General features: G+C 41.8%; 1 protein-coding gene across 4 annotated transcripts in view; it reads left to right on the plus strand.

Annotated features, from left to right (window-relative positions):
- Window positions 1-23,320, plus strand: part of NALCN (sodium leak channel, non-selective) — a 265,237-nt gene that overhangs the window by 171,278 nt on the left and 70,639 nt on the right. For all 4 annotated transcript variants that reach the window (XM_031466281.2, XM_064492994.1, XM_064492995.1 and 1 more), the window contains 2 exons: window positions 16,080-16,216; window positions 17,542-17,683. In XM_031466281.2, coding sequence (XP_031322141.2) covers window positions 16,080-16,216; window positions 17,542-17,683 — 279 coding nt within the window. The remainder of the gene's footprint in view (window positions 1-16,079; window positions 16,217-17,541; window positions 17,684-23,320) is intronic.

Below are 23,320 nucleotides of genomic sequence, written 5' to 3' on the forward strand. Positions count from 1 at the left end.
GTCATTTGAGGTGGCCCTTTCCTAGGCGGGATGTTGCTACTCAGAGGCTAGATCTGCGCACTTTGTGATCCCGGGGTCTGAGTGCTCATCTGCTATGCCGCAGATACCGTGTTGGGGCACCGGACATAATGATGACCCAGCCGTTGTTCCTGCCTTCGGATAGCTTGTGAGCTGGTGGGAGGAAGTGAGGAGCAACAGAGACTACGGGGGGTTATGAAGACACGTGCGGGAGACACACCTAACAGATGATGAAATTAGGGATGTTTCCTCCCAATGACAACAAGATAAATTCTGTATGACTCCATTTATATGAGGTGTCTGAAGTCATCAAATTCATAGACACAGAGTAGCATGCTGGTTGCCGGGGCAAGGAGGAGTTGCTGTACAATGACTGTGGAGTTTTAGCTTTAAGAGATGAAAAGGTTCTACAGCTCTCTTGCACAACCGTGTGCGTGTAAGTAACACTACTGGGGCCGAACCCTTAAAAATGACTAAGATGGCAAATTTTATGGTTTATGTTTCTGACTGTATTTTTTTTAATTTTTAATAAAACATTGGTCACCATATGAGTAAAGAGGTGGTGGTGACAGTGATGAGGGAAGGCTTGAGGGTTTGGATGTTGCAGAAGTTGGGCTGCAGAAGGTGAGGAGTGATGACAGAGAAGGAAGTGAAGATAAATGGCCAGCTGTTCCCTCTCAGATGTCTCATACTCTTAAGTTTCCAGACAGACCACCTAGTTACTGGCTGATTCTTCGTTTTTTTTCAAGCTATGTTAGCATCATTTACTACATTGCTACCCAACCTTTTTTTTCCATTACGGTATGGGTAGAGAATGATATTTGTACACCAGCTGGGGTTCACATGGAGGCATCCGATGTCTAGGATTCCTGCTGCTCCGGGAAACACTCAGCTGCCCAGGGACCAGAGGATCAATACCCTGAAGAAGCTGTAAATCGTCCATGGGCGAGGGTTGGGAACCTTTGACATTTTACTCAAAACCATCGATGTTGCCCACCCTCCGCTTGAAGCCGCTCTCCCAGTCTGTGGGTCAGAGATGATTCCTGGTTGTCAGTTTACATCTTATTGCTCATAACTCTACATAATTTATATCTCAGAAGATCATCTTATGATAACATTTGATCTACTATTTCTAATATAGCTTCATTGTTAGGGTTTTTTTATAATCTGATGTCACATTAAGACATAAATAGCAGTAAGATCAGCTTAAAGAGCTGAAGTAGCAAAGACGGGACTATTCAGACCTGGGCTCACGCTTATAGATCACAACAGAGGCTAAGAATTTGGGGATATCAATTATCAGCATAAAACCACAGCGTAGAGGGGAGAGAAAGACAAGACGGGGTAGGAGGTTGAGGTACACCCTACTGTGTATAAAATAAATAAGCTACAAGGATATATCATACAGCACAGAGAATATAGACAATATTTTATAATACCCATAAAAATGGAGTATAACCTTTAAAAATTGTGAAGCCCTGTGTTGTATCCCTGAAACTTTTATAGTATTGTAAATCAACTATATCTCAATTTGAAAAATAAAAAGAAAAGACAGTAGCTAAAAATTTAAAAGTCAGTGCAAAAAAGGGGAAACAGCCAACTGGAATTTGGAGTTAAAAAGGTAATAGTTAGGGATTCAGGAGGTCAAAGTAAAACAAAGGAGGTACCTTTTAGAATTAATGTCCTCCTGTTAGGGGTTGAATTGTGTCCCTCAGAAGAATGTGTTGAAGCCCTAACTTCTAGTACCTGTGAATGTGACCTTACTTGGAAATAGGGTATTTGCAGTTGAAATCAAGTTAAGATGAGGTGACATTAGGGTGAGCCTGGATTCAGGATGACTGAGGTCCTTGTACTAAAGGAGAGGAGACAGACACAGAAAGAGAGAGACTGGAGTGATACGTTTACAAGCTAAGGAACTCCCGGGATGCTGACTGTCACCAGAAGGTAGGAGAGAATTTGGAACAGACCCTCCCTCGAAACTTCCAGAAGGAACCAAGCTCACAGACACTTTGATTTGGGATCTCCAGCCTCCAGACCTGTGAGACAATAAATCTCTGCTGTTCCAAGTCACCAGTTTTTGGTACCGGGTTACAGCAGCCCTCGGAAGCTAATACACCTCCTGGTCTCAGGAACAGAGGGCCCCTCTCGGCCCCCGGGGGGTAACAGAGCTGAGGGACAGCAGGTGCTCTCAGAATGCCCGGCCAGCTTTCAGCAGAAGCCCAGAGCGGCTTTCTCAGCAGATGGACTCATTTTCCTTTGCCCTCTAATCAAACAAGTCCCATAGTAATAAATTTTATAAATCTGAGACTTTCTTGGAAGGAGGGTTTCCCTAAGCCCTTCTAAAATTTCACCTTATGTATGATCGACACAAACCAGGTCACTTTTAGGGGCTGTTGTTCCCAGAAACCTCGTGCTTCGCTCCATCACCTGGCACTCGGGGTGTCCGCTCAGGTAGCTCGTCTCTCTTGCCATTGAACGGACAGAAAATGACTTGCCTAAGACTTGGCATGGATGGGTTGTTGGTTGTGTCATTCTTTAATTGTGCTAATTCAGAATTACTTTTAGTACCGGTTTTCACAGCATCCCTCAATTAAAAACAAAGTGAGGTTTCGAGGGGAAGTATTCACCACCAACCCAAGAAGCTCCCTCTCTAGCATGCCCGGTCCTCAGCCACCGCCTCGCCACGGGGATGCTGTCGCCTTTGCCTTTCCTTAATCAGGAGAACGAAAATTTTAAACCCCAACAGCACTTTTTTTCCTTCAGATCCTTTCACAGACAGTGGGAAACTGGATTGTTATGGTTCAAAAAAAAAAGTGACAATTGGTTTTCAGTTTTATGCGGTGTCTCACAGTCACTGAATTGCGAAAAGACTCTATCTGCTGCGTTAAGGCTTGTTTTCGGAGTGAGGTAGTGAGTTTGACCCTCTGTGTGCCCAGACATGAAACGTGAGGTGTTGTCATGCCTGGATTCCTCTGGGACTCAAGTTTTATATATATATATATACAGCTCATCTGTTCTTTGTTGCTTTTCCACTCTATCCAAAGCATTTCTGCTGTCTGCTTGTTCATTCAGCTCCTTCAGTCTTTGAGTCCCCACTGTGTGTAAAACCCTGATCCAGGTGTTAAAGAGACAAGAATAAACAATTAAGTTCTCTCCTGTCATGGTGCTTTTGGTCTGATGGAGGAGTTGGGCATAAATCAAATAATCAAATCAATTAATAAGTATTTATAATTTGAGATGAACTTTCTTCAGGAAAGAACGACATTTGAGTGAGGCGTTCATAGAAGACCCTGACCTGGATGGGGGTCAGGGAGGCGAGCAAAGAGAAAGAGACACTTGGGCTAAGTTATGAAGGATGAGCAGCAGTGACCTTCTTGGAGGTGTTGATAGGGGAGGGGACTGGAGAGCATTCCAGAGAGACAGGAAAGCATTCAGCAGGACCCCAGGAAGCAGACAGCCCAGGGTAAAGAGGTGTAAGGTGAGCGTAGGAAAGAAGAGGGACATAGACCATGCAGCACCTTGAGAAACATGCAAGAACTCTTCCCTTTGCCCCAAGAACAACAGGAAGCCACTGAAGGCTTTTATGATGGGAGGCAGTGTGCACTGGAGAGCGATTTGGGAAGTAAAATCAGCAGGGAATGATTGGATTTCAGGACATAAGTGAGAGAGTCTCAAGAATGACTCCTGGTTTCAGGTTCATCTCCTTGGATGGATGATGATACAATTCATGGAACCAGGAAACATCAGCACAGAACCGTATTTAAGGGAAAAGATCATCAAGTCAGTCTTGGGCGTGTTGAGTTTGTGATGAGTTTGAGTCGCTGAGCAGAGACACCTGGTTGCATGTATAGGTCTAGAGTTTAGGAATGAGGGCTGGCTGGCTAGAGATACAAAAATGGACGTTCCTTGTCATTCTCAATTTTTTATCCAGTGCCTACCACGTGCCAGGCACTGTCCTAGGCATGTGGGATAAGTCAGTGAACAGACCAGCTGAAAATCCCTGCCCTCTTTGATGCTAGAGTGAAGTTCTCTGTATTTGCATAATAGTGGAAGTTGTGAATCTGGATGAGATTGTATAGAGTGGGAGGGAAAGAGATACCTCAGCCTTAAGGAAAATCAAGGTTTAATGACCACTATTGCTTTGTCTTTAGGGAAACACAAATCATCTATCTTTGTTTTTCTCTGTGTAAATTTTGACTTTTGGTTCTATTACAATCAACATTTTCTCTGTCTCAAGTTCAAGCTTCCAATGAGAGGAGATCTAATTGGTACAACTAGTTAACATCATTCCTTTTAGGCTGGAATTTTATATCTCTGCTTCTCAGTGCTGGTCAGCCTTACCGAAAACCATCAGCTTTGAACGAAGTAGATGCAGACCAGATCACAAAGAGGGTCACCCTGAAATGTGGCTAGTTTCCTAAGATAATCTTTTCTTCTCCTAACTGTCCAGCCTAGCCTCTGCTCTGGAGGAGCTAGATCAAGGAGAAGGAGATGTGGAGCACGGAAAGACCATGTCCCCTCCCCAGTTCTAGACCAGAAGTCGCACTTGTAATTCAGTGTGGGGGTCAGGGGGTAGCTTTGGATCAGAAATGAGACTGGATGGCACAGGACTGATTTTTAATAACCAAAGGTGGCCAGAAAGCTATGGAATTTATCTAAGAACAGCAACCTGTCTTTTTCTCCATTCACAATCAAAGGTTAGTGGTTTCACTGTGGTCCTTCCCATACATTCTCCCTGATGCCCTTGCTCAGTAATAGGCTTGGTGGGAGGTGGGGCAGGGCTGCCACTCTCACACACACCCTTATGACTACTGAATATTTTTTTACTCTGATATTAAAAGAAAGACTTCAATTATTACTGAGACATAAGAAATGTATATGCATGTTATTTTATTTGGTGTTATCCCTATTTCCATGTCATTTTGCATAAAATATGTTAATTAATGTGAATTTTCATAGTGCATCTAATTAGCCTTTTTTTATCCGAGTATGCAAAATTGAACAGTCTACCACAGGCATGCTCAGGAATGATATTTGGAAACTACAGGATGGTTGCCTGAAAAAGGAGTTACTTAAGGAGACACAGCAGGGCTGGGGTTCAGGACCCCAGGGTGGAAACTCCAGTACAGGATGTACCTCCAACTGAACGTGTGGTATTTATTTTATGGTAAATACCATCACTGATACTGGTTATATGTGTAGTAAGGTGGAACAAATAAGGAAATGTACTGTAAATAATCAGAGCCAGATTTCACACTGTCAGAGAAAGAAGTTACAAATAAATAAAGGGAAGATGCCAGAAAACAAACGCGATTGCTTGAGATTATAGGATGAGTATCAGTATGGACTCAAGTTTATTGTAAAATAGAAGATAGATACATAGACAGATAGATTGTTAGACACATTGATACATCAGTGGGTACCTAGACACATAGGTACTTAGATAGACACATAGATAGAAAGATGGATACATGTATACTGTTCTATGGAACCATGAAAGACTCAGAATTGCCAAAGCAGTCTTGAGGGGGAAAAAAAAACAAAGCTAGATGCATAACCCTCCCAGACTTCAGACAATACTACAGAGCTACAATAATCAGAACAGTGTGGTATTGGCACAAAAACAGACATATGGGTCAATGGAACAGAACAGAGAACCTAGAAATAAACCCACACACCTAAAGTCAATTAGTCTCCAACAAAGGAGGCAAGAGCGTACAATGGAGAAAAGACAGTCTCTTCAGCAGGTGGTGTTGGGAAAGCTGGACGGCTCCATGTAAATCAATGAAATTAGAACACTCCTTCACACCATACACAAAAATAAACTCAAAATGGTTTAAAAACTTCTAAGACGTTTAAAAACTTCAAAAACTCCTAGAAGAAAATATAGGCAAAACATTCTCTGACATGAATTGTTCCAATGTTTTCTTAGTTCAGTCTCCTGAGGCAATAGGAATAAAAGCAAAATTAACAAGGACCTAATCAAACTTACAAGGTTTTGCACAGCAGAGGAAACCATAAACAAAATGAAAAGACAATCTATGGACTGGAAGAAAATATTTGCAAATCATGCAACTGACAAGGGCTTAATATCCAAAATATACAAACAACTCGTACAACTCAATAACAAAAAAACCCAATCAAAAAATGAGCAGAAGAGCTAAATAGACCTTTCTCAAAGAAGGTATACAGATGGCCAATAGGCACATGAAAAGGTGTTCAACATTGCTAATTATTAACAAAATGCAAATCAAAACTGCAATGAGGTATCACCTTATATTGGTCAGAATAGCCATCATTAAAAAGTCTACAGATAATAAATGCTGGAGAGGATATGGAGAAAAGGGAACTGTCAAACAGTATGGAGGTTCCTTTAAAAAAAATGAAAATAGAGTTGCCATATGATCTAGCAATCCCACTCCTGGGCATATATCTGGAGAAAACTCTAATTCAAAAAGATACATCCATGTCAATGTTCATAGCAGCACTATTTACAAAAAGCCAAGACATGGGAACAACCTAAATATCCATCCACAGATGATTAGATATAGAAGTTGTGGTGTGTTATATACAATGGAATACTACCAGCCATAAAAAAGAAAGAAATAACACCATTTGCAGCAACATGGATGGAGCTAAAGATTGTCACACTAAGTGAAGTAAGTCAGAAAGAGAAGGACAAATACTGTGTGATATCACTTAGATGTAGAATCTAAAATATGACACCAATTAATTTATTTACAAAACAGAAATAACTCACAGACATAGAAAGCAAACTTCTGGTTACCAAAGGGGAAAGGAGGTGGGGGAGGGATAAATTGAAAGTTTGGGATTAGGAGATACAAACTACTATATAAAACAGATAAACAAGATCCTACTGTATAGCACAGGGAAAATATCCTGTCATAAACCATGACGGAAAGGAATATGAAAAAGAATATATAGATAAAACTGAATCACTATGCTGTACACCAGAAACTAACACAATGTTGTAAATCAACTGTGCTTCAATTAAAAAAAAAGTAATGTAACTCATCCGACATTGGAAGACTCGTTTGTGCTGGTTAGTGTGGCTGATTCCATGTTGTAAAGAACCTACGGAAAGTGTAATCAAGTGATGAAAAATATCACAAATGGTCCACTTCTGCTTGTTTGTGGGACACTCTTGGTGCTGGTCACCATTGTGTTACCCTTGTCTCTTGTGTAAAAAACCTTCAGTATGAGGACACAGGCCACACAGAGTCCCGTCCTTAGTTAAAAGTTGTCAGCTTAGTAGGGGAAGATACACAGAATTAGGGGGTTTTAGTGTGAAGCCCTGAGCAGGAGGGTCGAAGACCCAAGGAGCCCAGGGGAGGATGCACCTAACTGAGGTTGGAGGCTGGTTGGGAAGATGTGTCTAAAAATGATGAATCAAATTTTGTTAGGAAAGTGGGAAAACATGTTCCATATAAAAGAAATAGCAGGTACAAAACTAGAGAAGTAAAAATGCATCTATTGTTTGAAAATGTTTTGATGAGACAGTGGACAACAGTGTTTGAAAGCTTGGGCTCTAGAATCAGCGATTGTGGTCTAGCTGCTCAGTGACCTCGGGCAGCTGACGTGAGCTCCTTAGACTTCAGTTCCCTCATCTGTAACACGCTAGAAGACGGAGCTAATGATGGTACCTATATCAGAGGGCTGTTCTGAGGACTGAATAATGTTGGTAGATGAGACATTCAGCAAAGTGTTCACATAGTATCTGCACATGTTTACTACTTCAAGTACTAATTGTTATTCTGGGAAGTCATCCTGGAGGAGATGGTTTTTGAGGACTGTAAAATAGTTAACCATGTGTGGAAGGAACAGTATTGCAGGCAGGGGAACGGTATATTCACAGGCACAGACGTGAACTAAGACTAAGTAGGAGGGACGCACAAATCAATGTTGTTAGAGGACGGAGGGCAAGGGGTGAGGGGATACTTTATGCCATGCTAAGATTGGAATTTCTTCTATATGCAACTGGCCGTCCTTGAATTACTTTAAAGACCAGGACTATGGTGATGTTTCTTCCTTAGGTGTTCAGAAAGATAGATTTAAAGGTGCAAGACTAAGATGGAAACCCAGTTAGAAGGGTTTAAGGCAGAAAAACCCAGATGACCAAATTACCATTGGACTCAGCAGCCTGGAAATGCTGGTGACTCCAGCAGGAGCAGACCCATTCAGGTGGCGGGGAAGACCTGAGAGCCCAGAGGGTTTAAATGGCTGGGAAGCCAGTGTCTACACCGCACTCCTCTAGAAGCAGCACAGGTCATCAGCATGGGCAGCTCTTTCAGGAAGCAAGTTTGGAAAGGGAGCGAAATCAGGGAAGGACACAGATCAGGAGAAATCTTTATTTCCATTGTCATTTTTTAAATTAAGAGTCATGAGAAAATAAATCAATCAACACGGCGAAGGGGGAGGAACTGGAGAGAGCGGGAAAGGGTAGGGTGGTCCCAGACAAGATGGGGGAGAGGGGTCCACAGCACACACGTGCCGCCCCCTCGCTGAGATGAGCCCATTTTCCCGTAGAGCTCACAGTTCCCGGGCCTCAGTGAGAGCTCTGGTTTTTATAGCGTGGTTCCCTTGAGTACTTCAAATTATAAGCAATATGCTATCTCATTTATGTATCTCACATTTATATAAAAGATTGAAGATCCTCATTTTTCATTTGAGAACATGGAAATCCAAAGCAGTTAAGGGATTAGAAAGCTGAACAAAAAAATTAAATCCACATCTTCTTACTTTTTTTACTGATAAACTGTGCTATCTCCTATGTTTTCAAAAGCAGAGCACGGAGTACAATTATGTGAGTGCTCTCTCTCTATATACATAGATTATGCATATATATTCTGAATTCCCTTTGGTATAGGCTTTTTCCCCCTCCTATTACTTACTGAATATTCATCTCAAAACAAGAACCAAGCATCTAGTTTACACAGAACACTAATATAATTTCATCTGAAGTGGTGCAAAAAAAATGCATTTTTTATCATAATGAATGTATTTCTATGAGTCAGTATAATTCCCTCATGGAAACAACTCTGTCTCAGTTGACTGGTACAAGAGGGATATAATATAAAATAGAGGTGTTTGGGACCTAGAAGGAAAAACAAAGAAGAGCTAGCTGTATTCATTACTTTTATCTCAAGGAAACCATTAAGTCCATTAATAGGATTTTAAGGGACAGTAATGTAAGGAAAACGTATCCGTTCAACATAACTTGGTATTCTACGTTTTTTTTTTCTCTTACCAGCTTGTTAACATTTTCTGCCAGTCTAGCCTTGTAGCTGTACTAAGAACCCTCTGAAGGACATTTAAAGTCTATAAAATCTTAAGTTCAGCATTGTAACAAGAGCATGAAAGCGCACGTTTCGGGTACAGCTTAGAGATGTCGTATGATGTTGTGAATGCATCAGCCCTTCTTAAGGCTCTGCTGGCCTCCCAAACCAGGAAGCACAGAATAGCCGCTAAATTCCCAGGTGCTCCAAGAACGTACCTTCCTCCCCGCTTTCTTCAGGGGCCGGCTGTAAGGGGCAGTGACTGACAGCTCTGAATCTGCTGCGAGAGCTGGGAGAGGAAACACCACATGCCATTGATCAGCTGAAGTTACGGAATTACTTTGAACATGTTGGGGTGCCAGCTGTTACATACAAATGTAGCTTTTATGTACATCCAGAAAACCCCCATTTGAACTCGAAAGTACTGGATTTATTGAAGATTTTTGTAGAAGAGGGGAAAACCAGTGACTTAAACCCTTTTTAAAGGAAACATGTTTAAAGTGCACAGTATTGCTGTCTTAGATGCAATCATGTAGTGGGTGGACCTTCGCCCAGCATAGAAGGGAAACGCTCTCCCCTTTAAGAAACCCTATTGGATACAACAGGCTTGTGAGGGGCATTCTTTGTACATATGTGTATATCAAGATTTTGTAGTAACACAGAGATATTAATAAAAACCAATGTGTTTGATCATTACTCCAGCTACGTTAGCTCCAGTTTCAGTTATGAAATCACAGGTGCAAAACAGCAAGAGAAACTTCCTTGAAAAACAATAATTTATGCTTTAGAAAGAGTCTCCATTCTGAATTACTGAGTCATGTGTAGATCCAGAAAAACCAGCAAAAGCCATCATGTAAAGAAGCAAAGAGAATTCAGCCTTAATTTACTCTGGTAACACAGAGGCACTCCTTTCTCCAGAATGAACAGAATATGGTCCTTTTTAATATATTGAACAGTCAAAAAAAATACTCTTCCATTACATTAACCCACAGATCTATGCGCATTTTTCAAGACAGCATGAACAAGATTTTGAAATGAGACTCCCAAGTCTGAATGCTTTTTTCAAATGGTTTTCTTTGAGAGAATCACACCAAAAATTACCAAAAAAAAATTTATTTAAGGTAATCCTTCTATTCGGTTATTTGTTGCAGCATTTACAAAGGAACTGAAACTGACTCACGTTTGAATATTTTAGCAGAAGAAAGCACAGGCTGAAATATGGAAGATTTAAGCGATGAGGCAGAACGGGGTTTGTGTCATACAGAGCAATTACTCCAACTCTCTTGAGAAGCCAAGTAAAGGGAAAGGCTTTTGGCCGCCCAATGTGTAATGATATCTCAGCAAGGCAGCTGCTGAAGCACAGAATAGCACTGAGCTGAGATGATTTATATTTTTTAAAGCTCAAGGTTGGAAAATTTTCCCTTTGATTCTAATTTCCTTTTTGCAGAATTTTTTTTCTTTAACCACGTGAGTCTTTTCCAAAGCTATCATCTGATCTGTCTGTCGCAGCCAGACTTCATGCTCAGTTGAAGCCATTATAACCTCCTTCCTTTTGGACTGTTCTTTACATTAGGTTTTTTCAATACAGAGAATAAAATCTTGGGATGCTCTGCACGATGTTTCTTCCATTCAAGGGACATAATCTTTGAAATAATTTTAAGGGGAAATTTACAATTACTATTACTGTTATGTTAGAAGGTCTGCTTTTGTGGTATAGTATAATGATGTTAAATTATTATCCAGGATATCCAGTATAATCCATATTATTCACTCACTGCATCAAAGTAAATTTAATCTTGGAAAAACTATGCTTACATGCAAGAAGAGGAAAGAATTGAAATAAAAGCTAGAATGCCATTTTATCACATAGTAAAGAAACTTTATAGTGGCTTCAAATATCATGAAATACTTCCCTTTCTCCTGGCCGCCTCATCCTCCTCCACCTCCCACCCCCTCCACACACACTCCCTAATCCCATCTCACACTTTCTTCTCCTTTTCCCTTTTTGCATCTTAATTAATGATCATGCACTGGGGAAGAAGAAATGGTCAAAATTGTGGTGATTAATACCAGTGAAATAAGAATTAAATGACTGCTTAAATGCATATCTGCCCTTTGTTTTTCAAATGTGTTTATTTGAATGGCAGTACTGGGGATTGAACCTAGGACCTCGTGCATGCTAAGCATTTGCTCTACCACTAACTATATCCCCCACCCCCGATCAGCCTTTTTAAAAAACAAGAACAAAGTTTTTACTGAGCTGTAATATACATGTAGAAAGAGGCATTTTGCTGAATTTTTCCAAACTGAACCCCACCCCCCAGCACCCAGGTCAAGAAATATTGATGGCCCCTTAGAAGCCCCTCCCCATTCGCCTGTCCAGCCGTCATGCTCCCCCTCTACCCCAGGATAAACGCTCTCCTGGGACCAAGCAGATAGATTAGTACTGCCAGTGTTTCGACTTAATGTCCGCGCAATCAGGGTGTCCTCTTTTGTTTTGCCTGGCTTCCTTCAGTGTTGTGAAATTCACCTGAGTTCCTGGGCTTGGGTGTTGCTTGTTGGTTCACGTGTTTCAGTACACCGCAGTTGGCTCTTCCACTGAGAGGCTGATGGGCACTCGAAGAGTTTAAGTTTGAGACTCTTACAGTTAGCAGGGCCGTGGGCTTGGGAGGTGCAGCTGTGCTGGGTGCGCACACGTGTCTGGTAGGTGTGCGCCCAGGACGGGATTTGCCGGGTCCCTGGGGCGGTGTATGCTCGTCCTTACTTGATGTGCTGCTGAGCTGTGAACAACAGAAAGAGCCCTTGGTAACTGGTGTTCAGAAAGAGGCCCTCCTCTTTAGCGCCCTAGCAGTGAAAGGGGACGTAGCTACCTTTGGTGCAGTCCCTCATCCTTTGCGGTTTTAACTGCTCTGTACAGCACAGGAGTGAGGCAGCAATGCTTGATACTCAGGAAGGTTTGCAGAATCCTGAAGAACCTTCTGACTCATTGAAAAGAGCTTCTCACTTGCCCTTTGCAGTTTTCCGGTGCAATGATCAACTCATGCTGAGTTCACATCCATTTAGTCACAAACAGGTATTATATTTCTACTCTCTAGAAGGTGCTATAAAAGTAAATTAAAAATGGAATCTTGCCGGTAAGGTGCTTACAAGCTTTGGGGAGTATAAATGACTCTAATACAAAATAGAATGAGATAAGTTCCATTTTAAAAACATATAGGCAAGGGGATTGTTTTTGAATACTGGTAACCTACATATGTTAAACATTGTATTCTAGGATATTTGATTAAATGTTACAAAATATTTTGTATCAACTTATTCTAAGCACGCATCAGTTCGTCAGTGAGACATGAGGTCAGGTTAAATGTCACACAGTCTGATTTTATTCTATTCTGGGAATCCAGGGCCACCTGTATTTCACAGCAACAAATCTGTTCACTCAGAAAACGGATGTTTTCTGCTTATCTCTCCATCCTTCCAAATATACCTAAAATCCTTTCTTTTATTTCCCAGGTATCTGCTGGAGAGTTTAGTTCTGCCATCTGATCAGTGTGATTCTTTTTCCAGTAAATACTGGTTTATTTTACTTTGGGTCAGATATTGTGGTGGACCCCGGATACTGAGTAACAAAATGTCCCCATGTGTTGCCTGTCCCCCAAGAGTTTACAGTCTCAGGAAGAACAGATGCAGTGTTCTAGTGGCTGTGCGCTAGAAGTTCAAGTTGTGCTCTGTGGAGTGGTCTTAATAGTGCCCTCCCAAAACTGATGTACACCAGGTACTTCCAAAGGGGACCTTATTTGGAAATTGGATTTTTGCAGATGTAATGAGTAAAGATCCTGCTGGTTTGGGGTGAGCCTTAATTTCAATGACAGGTGTCTTTATAAGAGGAAAGAGAGGAAAATTAAGATAGACAGACACAGAAACACGCAGGGGAAGGCCGTGTGATGACAGAGGCAGGTATGGAGTAACGCAGCTCTAAGCCAAGGTGCAGCCCGAAGCTCAGAGGGGTCAAGGAAGGATGCTTTCCTAGAGCTGTTGGGGGAGCATGGCCTTGCCGGTACCTCGATTTAGGACCTGTAGCCTCCAGAACACTAACAGAATCTTTTTTTTTTTTTTCTTGTTTTAAACTACCAGCCTTACAGTAATTTGTTACAACAATCCTAGGAACCTAATACTGTATGTGTTCTGTTGAACCATAAGGAATCGCCGATTTTGACTGCCTTGACCTACACGGACATGGCAACTTCATATGGTTCAACCCAACATACTGCGAGCTTGTAAGACGAAGACCTTGTGGATCGGAGAACATCCCTGAGGAATTGCTTAGTGGAGCTGAAACCAGAAAACACGTAGAAGTTCACAAAGAATGAGAGAGACGGGGGATGAGGGGGGGTCTCCCAGCAGAGGGGCCGGGGCGATGAAGGCTCCGAGGCAGAGTCTGGACGTTTCTGAGGACCTGGAACATGGAGTAAGCACAGGGCGCGATGAGCTGGACAGGGCGGGGCAGGCGAGGCCACACTGGGCATTAAAGCCTGAAGATGGACCGTTTTGTTTTGAGAGCAGTGGACCAGCACTGAAGGGGTTAAGCTGGAAAGTGGGAAGATGACTGTGACTGCAGATACGGTGGGACAGGGGACAGGTTCGAAGAGCCAAGCCAGATGGGGAGACCACGGGAGAGAGGGCAGGAGCCCAGGTGATGTCCTTGACCAGGCAAGCACCTGTGAAGACCCAGAGAATGGGGCAGCTGAGAGGTTTTTCGGAAAGAGCTCCGTGTCTTTGTTTTGACGGCGTGTCCTGATTAACTTACCCTCAGCCCTTGCGTCTCTTTGAAGACATTTAATTCTCAGCAAGTATACACACCCGTCCCGGCAGGCCTCCAGCCCCGGTGCTAACCGGTGTGACCGCACGCGGCCGTGCTGCCGCCCGGGGAGTCTCTGGAAGGAGAAGCAGCACCTTCAGTTTTTCTAATTTCTCCCTTTGCTCCGCACCTTGTGTTCACACCACTTTGTTTCTGTCTGAGCTGGAATAGCTGTTATATTTTAACTATCTATCTATTATAACGTGGGCTCCGTGAGTGCAAATACTGTGTCTTAGTTATGTTTATATCCCCGGAACTTAGCACTAGCCTGGCCTGTGGGATTTGATTTATAAGTGACCGCGTTGGTGTATAAATAAGTGAGTCAGCAGATGCATGAATTAAATATTTCTGCCCTGTCTTCTCAGCCTGTCTTTGGCCTTTTATAATTGCCTTTCTCTTGGGCCTGACTTAACATATTAACTGTTTTCTTTTTTTTCCCCATGTATTCTTACAATGACGAATATTTTTCTATTAGTTGTGCCAGTAAACTTTTGAAAAACAGGTCTCTTCCTCGTGAGTCTTTGTTTATATAGAAAGCTCTTTCTCTAATTGCCTGCATCTCCTGGAAATGCTAGCACTTCCTTGTTCTGGAAGGCTGATTCCCAGGTAATTTTGTCTAGGAGCCAATTCCTTATCATCGTCATCACCATCGAATCACTGAGAATGCGCTGTGTCCAGTGTTGCGCTCAGGGAGAGAGGAAGGCCATGGGCAGTGTGGCCCCTTCTCTAGGTCAGGTTACCACCTAAGACAGAAGGCCGAAGACGATTCACCAAACTATGTAATAAATTATGCGAGTGGCTAAGGTAAAGGTTGATATTATATAAAACCAAATTTAAGAACAGCTTCTGCAGTGGAAGGAGGAAAAAAAGGGCAGGTTTCCTGCAGTAGGAATCAGGACAGAGAATCTCACTGTGGGCACACAACCAGTTGGACAGCTGAGCCATATATTGTATTGACTTTGGGAAGTTCTCCCAAAACACAGTGCACACTCCCTCTCTGTCCGGTTTCGATAGCCCCATAGGGGTTGGAGGAAAGAGTTGGCACATCTCTTATTATAAGAGCTTCCTTGTCCTCTCCTTCCACAAACCCAAGACAGATTGTCATCGTAAAGTGAAAGCATAGCCCACAAAGGAGAAGCAGCTGGTGCCTTTGGAAGGGCGCTTCCCCAGCCCCACAAAGACTGACTGCTTGAGTGAACATCCTCTTTGACCTCTTAGCTCAGGATGGGTTTGTGATATTAAAGCCTCAGCCTCCCTGAAACCTAATCCATAGAACTATTTAAAAAAAAAAAAAAAGCTTACAGAAATATCAATAAGTAAATAAAGAAAACCACTTGCTTGTCATTTCCCAGGCATTTTTATGGCATGGCAGCGTCTTTACAACCAAACAGGAAACTCTTGCTTTAGGTACCAAATGTGTTGTTTCCATTTTGAGCTTTTCTTTCTTTAATCTGCTAGACTAAATGACCAATTTCCTTGATATTTTCCCTCTTTCAAATATTACCACTTAGGATTTTTTTTTTATTATTATTCTTTTGATTTCTAATTCTAGCACGCATTTCTATGAAAACCAATTTTACTCTTCAAATGTGTTAGTCGTAAGTCAGTCAACAGTAAAGAATAATGTTTGGAATGAAAAGGGGACTATGTTTGGGAATAAAATAACAAATTTTTCTTCTTCTTTTTTTTTTCTGCTTAGATTTTTGTTTAGTTTTCTTTTCTTTTTTCCCAGTGCTCAAACTTTGAGCACAGAGTGACAGATGGCTGAGGAGCACTTGGTAGGGCTTTGCTGCCCTCTACTGTTTCTTCATGTAATAATTCATTGTTCCTTTGAAAAACTCCAATAGCCTATGACTTAAACAGTACTATAGCTTCCCCACTTCTCTTCTTTTTTCTGTTTTTTTCTTTAGTTAAAGCAAAGTGAAGCAAATGCAGACACCAAAGAAAAGCTCCCTTTGCGACTTCGAATCTTTGAAAAATTTCCAAACAGACCGCAAATGGTGAAAATCTCAAAGCTTCCTTCAGATTTTACAGTTCCTAAAATCAGGTATTAAAATACTTCTTTAATTGTATTTCCCAAGTACACTGTGAAAGATTCATCTTAAATCTCTGATGCAGCCCTTCTTTCAAACTTACATGGGTGTGGGTTTTTTCTGTTTTTATTATCTGTACTTCTATGCTGTCTACCTCTCTGTTTTAAAAAACCGTTGACCCCTTTAAGCCAGAGTCACCAGACAACTGTGTTAGCCTAGGCAAGAAGGCTGCTCCCCACTGCTTCCCCCTGAGGTGGCCCCTAAGGGATCTGACGTCCCAGGTAACTGGCGAAGGTGCTCCAGCTGACAAAGATGACGGTAGACGTCAACCTGTGACCTTCCAGCACGTCAGGATAAAATTGCCTCTGGGGCCCTTTTATGTTCAAGTAAATAGAGAAACCACCACTGGCCAGGTTTCTGTACCACGGTAATAGCATTTGTTTCAAATGTCGTGTAGGTACCACATAATTTGTCTTCCATTTTTGAAAAATGAACCATGGCATGTCATACCCATACTAATTACTAATATGATTTTCTCCAACTTTTGTCCTCAGGTTAAGCAGTTACATTGAAGATACTTTAGAACACTTTTTTTTTAATAATTAAAGGAAATTCTTCCAGTTATAGCTCAAAAATTACAAATAGAACCAGAATAATGTCAAATATGACATTTTTATGTAACTCATTTTGAAAACAATTCTGTGGGGAGGTTATAAAAGTATCAGACTGGATGGGATGCCATAATATTTAAAATTCAAATGGAAACATATTTGCATTTCTGGTTAAAAAAGAAAGTTTAAAACCTGAAAGTACGAAGTATTTTAAAAGAGCCGCAAATTAAATTCAAGATTAGTGGTTATTTGAAAAGATGTTATTTGAATTCTCCCTATGCTTTGGAGATCAGATGAAGTAAGTTTCTTCTGAGTTATTTTGAGTCTTAAAATGTAAAATGATCTCTCAAGGATTCTAATGATGAATGAAAGTTCAGAGAGATGAACTAATTCCTCCGAGTCTTAGAGGGAGAAAAAAGTATCTTATTACCGCAATAGGATTCAAAAACTACCATCAATTATTGAATATTGTTGCTTAAAAGTAATTTCAGGGACATTACTGTTATAGAACAGGGCTGACTGAAGATTTAGGACTTTTTCTCTAAGTTAAACTTTTTGCGTATCAAATCTGGAGTTAAGTCTCAGCACCACTCTTGGTGTGGCATGTCTTGTTTGCTGTGGACTTTGGTCTCTGCACTGTCTTAGCTGAGGCAGATGCATCTTTGCAAAGTGTTATCCCTTGCCCCATTGCATTAATGGTGCCTGATATGTGTGCTTTATTTGCCAAGGGAAAGCTTCATGAAGCAGTTCATTGACCGCCAGCAACAGGATACGTGCTGCCTCTTACGGAGCCTCCCATCGGCCTCTTCCTCATCGTGCGATCACTCCAAACGGTCTGCGATTGAAGACAACAAATACATTGATCAAAAAGTAAGAATCACCTGTTCTCGGATAACCGGGTTTTCCTTAAGCATGTGTGTTAGGGACAAGAACCACGTCACTCTGTGCGGGCCTGAAATCTAACGTCTCAGGGGAATCGTGAAGGAAATCACTGTGTTCGTCCAAGAAAGCAGGAAACCTCCCATTTGTAAATTTGTGAATTTAAATTTTGCATTTCTGCGAGGTCTCCAGCGGTGCCACATGGCAGCCTGCTGACTTTCAGTGAATCAGGAGCGTCCCCAGCCCTGCGTCTCCTCACGTGCAGAGGGAAGGGCTCTGAGCTCTCAAGTTCAGCCCAGGTTCAGCGGTGGCTTGTACGTTGCCTGTGCAGGAGACCAAGCTTATTCCAGATTACTGCACCAGGGAGACTAACCCGAGCAAGTGTCTCTAAAATCAGTCCAAATAACTGCCATTCATTGAGTTTTGCTGTGGCCTGCGGCGGGAATCGTCTCTGGGCACAGTGTCTGCTTTGTGTTCTGATTCACCTGTATCTCTATCATTTGAAAAGCAGATGGGGTGGGGAGGGTATAGTGGTAGAGTGTGTGCTTAGCATGCATAAGGTCCTGGGTTCAATCCCCAGTACCTGCATGAAATACATAAATAAACCTAATTACCCCACCTCCAAAATAAGTGGATAGGGAATTTTTCCCCCCAAATTCCACAGTTAGAAAATGAAAGATCAATAACAGAGTTTGCAAAAGCATTTAATTCACTTGTGGATATTTCTCTTTGGAAGGCCTAGCTGTCCTTTAAATTGTCGCCACCCTTTTTCTACAGTTTATCATCAAACACATACTTCTCTATTGTCACGTGAAAATAAAATCTCTCTACCAACTTCTTCATGCTCCAGGATTCTCTGTTTCTCCCCATTATCCAAAGATTACACTTGCAGGGCACCTTTATTAACTCCTCCCCTCCTTCTCTCCTCCCCTCCCCTCCCTGAATGAACTTGAACTGCCCTTTGTCCCTCCCCCAGTTCCTCGGTTCTCTGCTGTAGTTGAGTGATTTTGTTCTCAATTATTAGGACGATGATTTCCTTTGCAGTCTGTCTCTTCTCACTGAAGGATTTTCATTTATTTCTTTTCCTTTAGTCACCCACAGACGCTAGTCCTCTGTCCTAGAGATTCCAAGATCGTAGGTGACAAGCCTGATGCCAGTGTCATTTTTTTCCCACGTGAAAGTAATTCGGCTTTTCTTTGGGGGTTGGTTGGTTTTCTGATTTCTCTTGAGAAGCTTGTGATCTTTCCACATATCCTTGGAGTCCAGAAACTTTACCAGGATATTCTCTGTATGTGTTTTATCATCCAAACCATCCAAACTGGGGAGTCTTTTCAGTTTGCCAGCTAAGATACATGTCAGAGAAATTTTCATGTATTATTTGTTCAGTTATTACTTTTCCATCTGCTCCTTTTTTCCCCTCTTTTCCCTTCCTCTCCGTTCTCTGCCATGCTTTGAAATACTTGCTCCTTCATGTACCTGGCCACTAATTTGATTTTAACTGAGATCATCCTTTCTTTTAAATTTTGAGTGAAAAGTCATGAAAAACACACAATACCGTTACCTCTCCTTAAAGACTTTTACTCTTTTTTAAAAAATTGTTATTAAATTTGTCACATCTCTTCCCTACAGTCATGTTTCTCTCAATACAAAGTACAGGGTAGAGAAGCAAACATTTCTGTGTTGGTGGATAACTGTGTGGGAGGATAATGGCTTGCTTTGAGACATTTCCGTCTGAAATTGCATTTTACATACTAGAGCACAGATTGTTTATTTTCTAAATTTATTTCAAAAGCAGACTTTAAGCCAGAGGGGATGCAACGACCCCTGGTCGGGGCTGCGGTTGTGACCAGCCGTCTCCAGGAAGAGCGCTGATGTCGCCAGTGCCCAACACGGCAAATTCAAACATGCTTTTTAAAGGCCCCCGTAGTGATAGTCCGCTGGAAATGCAAAGTGGAGAGCTTAGTCCTTGAAAATGTATTTTCTCTCTAAAAGGAAACATGACGTCTCTCACATATCCTGAGCAGAATCTTTTGAAATTGGCAAGAAAAAAAAATAAAATGCTTCTTGGCAGTTGAGTGGGGCGGGGAGGTGGGGGTGGTCTAAGCGAGTCTGCCATCCCCCCTCCCTGGGCGATCTCCGCGCTGGGTCAGGTCAGAGAACTTCAGGCGCCGTCTCTGATTTCTTTAACGTCCTTGTATGTTTGTGGCTTCTTTTTATATTCTCACTTAACAGTTATTTTTAACTAACTGACAGTAAGAGAACAGTTATAGCTTTAGCCTATAATCTTACACTGGAGCTGCTCTCGTAATTCTCTAAAATGTAATAAACTAGCAAAGACCCTGATCCTGGGGTATCCAAGTCACCCAGCTCTAAAGAGACTAGAATTTTTTGAAGACTTGAGGCCGTCCCCAATCTATAAGGCCGATTGACTCAAGCACACAGTACATGGTCTCATATAAGGAAAATTATCAGCATGGCTGAAGTGGCCCCTCACCCCACATCCGCCTCGCTGCCCATACGTAGATAAACTACACTTTGAACTGTGTTGGTTATCTTGGTACAGCCTTCAGCATCGGGGTAAGGGCTCCAATTCGGAAAGCGGCATATGGAGAACACAGGTTCTCTTCATCCCTGCAGTGGCTGCTCTGTTGTGGCAGCAGCAGAAAGACTCACGGGGCCGCCACGCATTCTTAAAGCTTTTTTGTGTGTGTATATTTATATTTTTATTGAAGTATAGTCAGTTTACAATGTTGTGTCAATTTCTGCTGCACAGCATAATGCAACAGTCATACATGAACATACATATATTCGTTTTCATATTCTTTTTCACTGTAAGTTACTACAAGATATTGAGTGTAGTTCCCTGTGCTCTACAGTATGAACTTGTTTATCTATTTTATATATATTAGTATCTGCAAATCTCGAACTCGTAAGTTATCCCTTCCCACCCCCTTCACCCACCCCGGTAACCATAAGTTTGTTTTCTCTGTGAGTCTGTTTCTGTTTTGTAAATAAGTTCATTCGTCTTTAATTTTTTAGATTCCACATATAAAGTGATACCATATGGTATTTTTCTTTCTCTTTCTAGCTTACTTCACTTACACTGACAATCTCCAGGTCCATCTGTGTTGCTGCAACTGGCATTACTTTATTATTTTTTATGGACATTTAGGTTGTTTCCATGTCTTGGCTGTTGTAAGTAGTGCTGCTGTGAACATTGGGGTGCACTATCTTTCGCCATTCTTAAAGCGTTGACTCTCCTTGGGCTGCTGGAAACGTAGACCTAACCATTCCCTTTAAGATCCACTGTTTCTAGCCCGAGCACCTGGCGTTCTTCATAAATACTTGGGATCTGTTGTCCTGGAGTGCCTTTGGGCCAGGGAGGCTCATAACAGAGAATCTGCAAATATTAGCTACTATATATAAAATAGATAAACAAGTTTCTTCTGTATAGCACAGGGAACTGTATTCAATATCTTATAGTAACCAATGATGAAAAAGCATATGAAAACAAATATGTGTGTGTATATGCAGAACTGGGACATTATGCTGTATGCCAGAAATTTACACATTACAACTGAATATACTTCAATTTAAAAAAAGAGAAATATACAAATAACTCATGAGACAAGAAAAATTCAAATGTAAAATTACAAAATGTGTGGAACTAAATAATAAAAATATTTTACAGCAAAACCAACCAACCAACCAACCAAAAAAAAAACAAAAAAAAACCAGAATCCCACTTCATAAATTTCAGTAGTGATGATTTAAGGGCAGCAGAAATCAAAGAGATAGCAATCTGGTGTTTGTATTTTTAAACATAGCAAGCCTTTAAGCCTTTTTCATTTTTCTTATGAAACCCTAAAGCTACTTAAAAACAAAAATACACAGACCCACAGCAAAAATCCTGAACAGAGACCTCACCACTGTGAGCTCCCCCAATAAAGTGATTTTCAGCCAGCACTTGGAAATTCTCATTACATCCCAGTTGCCTTTGGAAATGCCAGTCAGTGTCAAGTGGATGGCAGAATCCTTCACTCTGTGTGAAGAAACTCCCCCAGCCCCTTGCAAATGTCTTCCCCAAAGAGTAGTAAGAAATCAAAAGAAAATAAGAGGCCAGTGTTTGGTGATTCCCATGACATGAACAAAGGAATAATAAAATAAAACTTTTCCCTTAACAATTACTTGTCAGGAGACACTTCTGGCTCCTAGTGCACTAGAAGGACTCACTTTTCTCTTGCCCAGGAGAACACTGAGTCCCCAGGAACCTGAAGATGACAAGTTGAGGGGGAAACTTGACAACCAAAAAGCCAAGAGGGGCAGCGGTGGGGGTTTGGTGAAGCAATGCAGGGAATACGAAAGCACATGTTAGGCAAGATTTTCTCGAGTAATTACCCTTGCTTTGAACAACTGTAAGTAATTCCCATGGCAACCTCACTTGGCAGAGACCATGTATTTAAAAATAGCCCGGTTTGATTACCTTTTATCACATAGTTTTAATACCTGTCTTTCTCTGTAAGCAGTGAGCAAACAAGAATCTTACATCTTTAAAGCCGACGTGTGGCTTGCCCAGATCCTAAAGGAGAAAGACAGCAAACAGTGCTGTCCCTCTTTTCCCTGGGGATGAACGGCCGGCCTTTCCATCCCCATAGAAACGGGTTCCCAAGCGCTAATTCCCGCTCTTTCTCTCCCACTCACCCACACCCAGGGCATCGTCCAGGGGCTCCTTTTCTTCCTCATTAAAGGATAAACCTGCATGTCTTGAGAGAAGGCGTTCTAGTTTCCAAGCAGAAGGGAACCAGGCAGGGGTTTTCTACTCATTTTGTTCCCTCTCTATTATTGACATTAAGCCCTCGATGTCTTAAGTAGAGTGCTTGTCAGTAAACTGAGACGTGAACTCGGCTTTCCAGTAACCCTGTTAATCAAAGCCGCCCACTCGGTCCTCAGAATCATCTTATCAAAGTCAAGGTTCCCACCCTGGTTGGATCTGCGGACTCTCACTGTCTTTTACTGACCTCCCTGATCTTGGCTGGGGTGCCATTTCTGAGATCAGCACCTCCCATGTCTGGGGACCATGAGGGAACCCCCCAGAGTCACATCAGCATGAGACAGATGGAGAGATGAGGGCCGTCCCAGTCACCCCTTTGTGGCCCTGCACCTCCTAGTACAGTGTCGGATCCCATATGACAAAGAGCAGTGAGTATTTCTCCAACAGGAGAGCAGTGTCTGCTGTCTCTCACCTGCCTCCTTTCTGCTAAACACATAGCAAGTTTCATAATAAGCTTCCGTAATTAATAGCCAGCGAATGTAGAAAATAAGGAGGAAAAGGAAAAAAAGTAGTTACTGTGTTTTATTGACTCTTCATTTCCGTAAGTCTTCAGCGTTCGCTCAGTCATTCAACAGACGTTTATGGAACCCCTGTTCATCTGACACTTTTCTGGGCTATGGGAATTCAGCGGTGAGGGAGATGTAAACTGTTCCCTTTAGAAGCTTTATCTAATGGGGAGAAACACGTAAATGGATGAAAGTAAAAAGTATTACAGGAACATGAAACAGGACCCCCCAACTCCTCCTATAGGAGAAGGTAGATTGAGCAATACAAGAGGAAGGTCCTCTGGCCGGAGA

Source organism: Camelus dromedarius, chromosome 13 (genome assembly GCF_036321535.1).
Source record: "Camelus dromedarius isolate mCamDro1 chromosome 13, mCamDro1.pat, whole genome shotgun sequence".
Classification (NCBI taxonomy): domain Eukaryota; kingdom Metazoa; phylum Chordata; class Mammalia; order Artiodactyla; family Camelidae; genus Camelus; species Camelus dromedarius.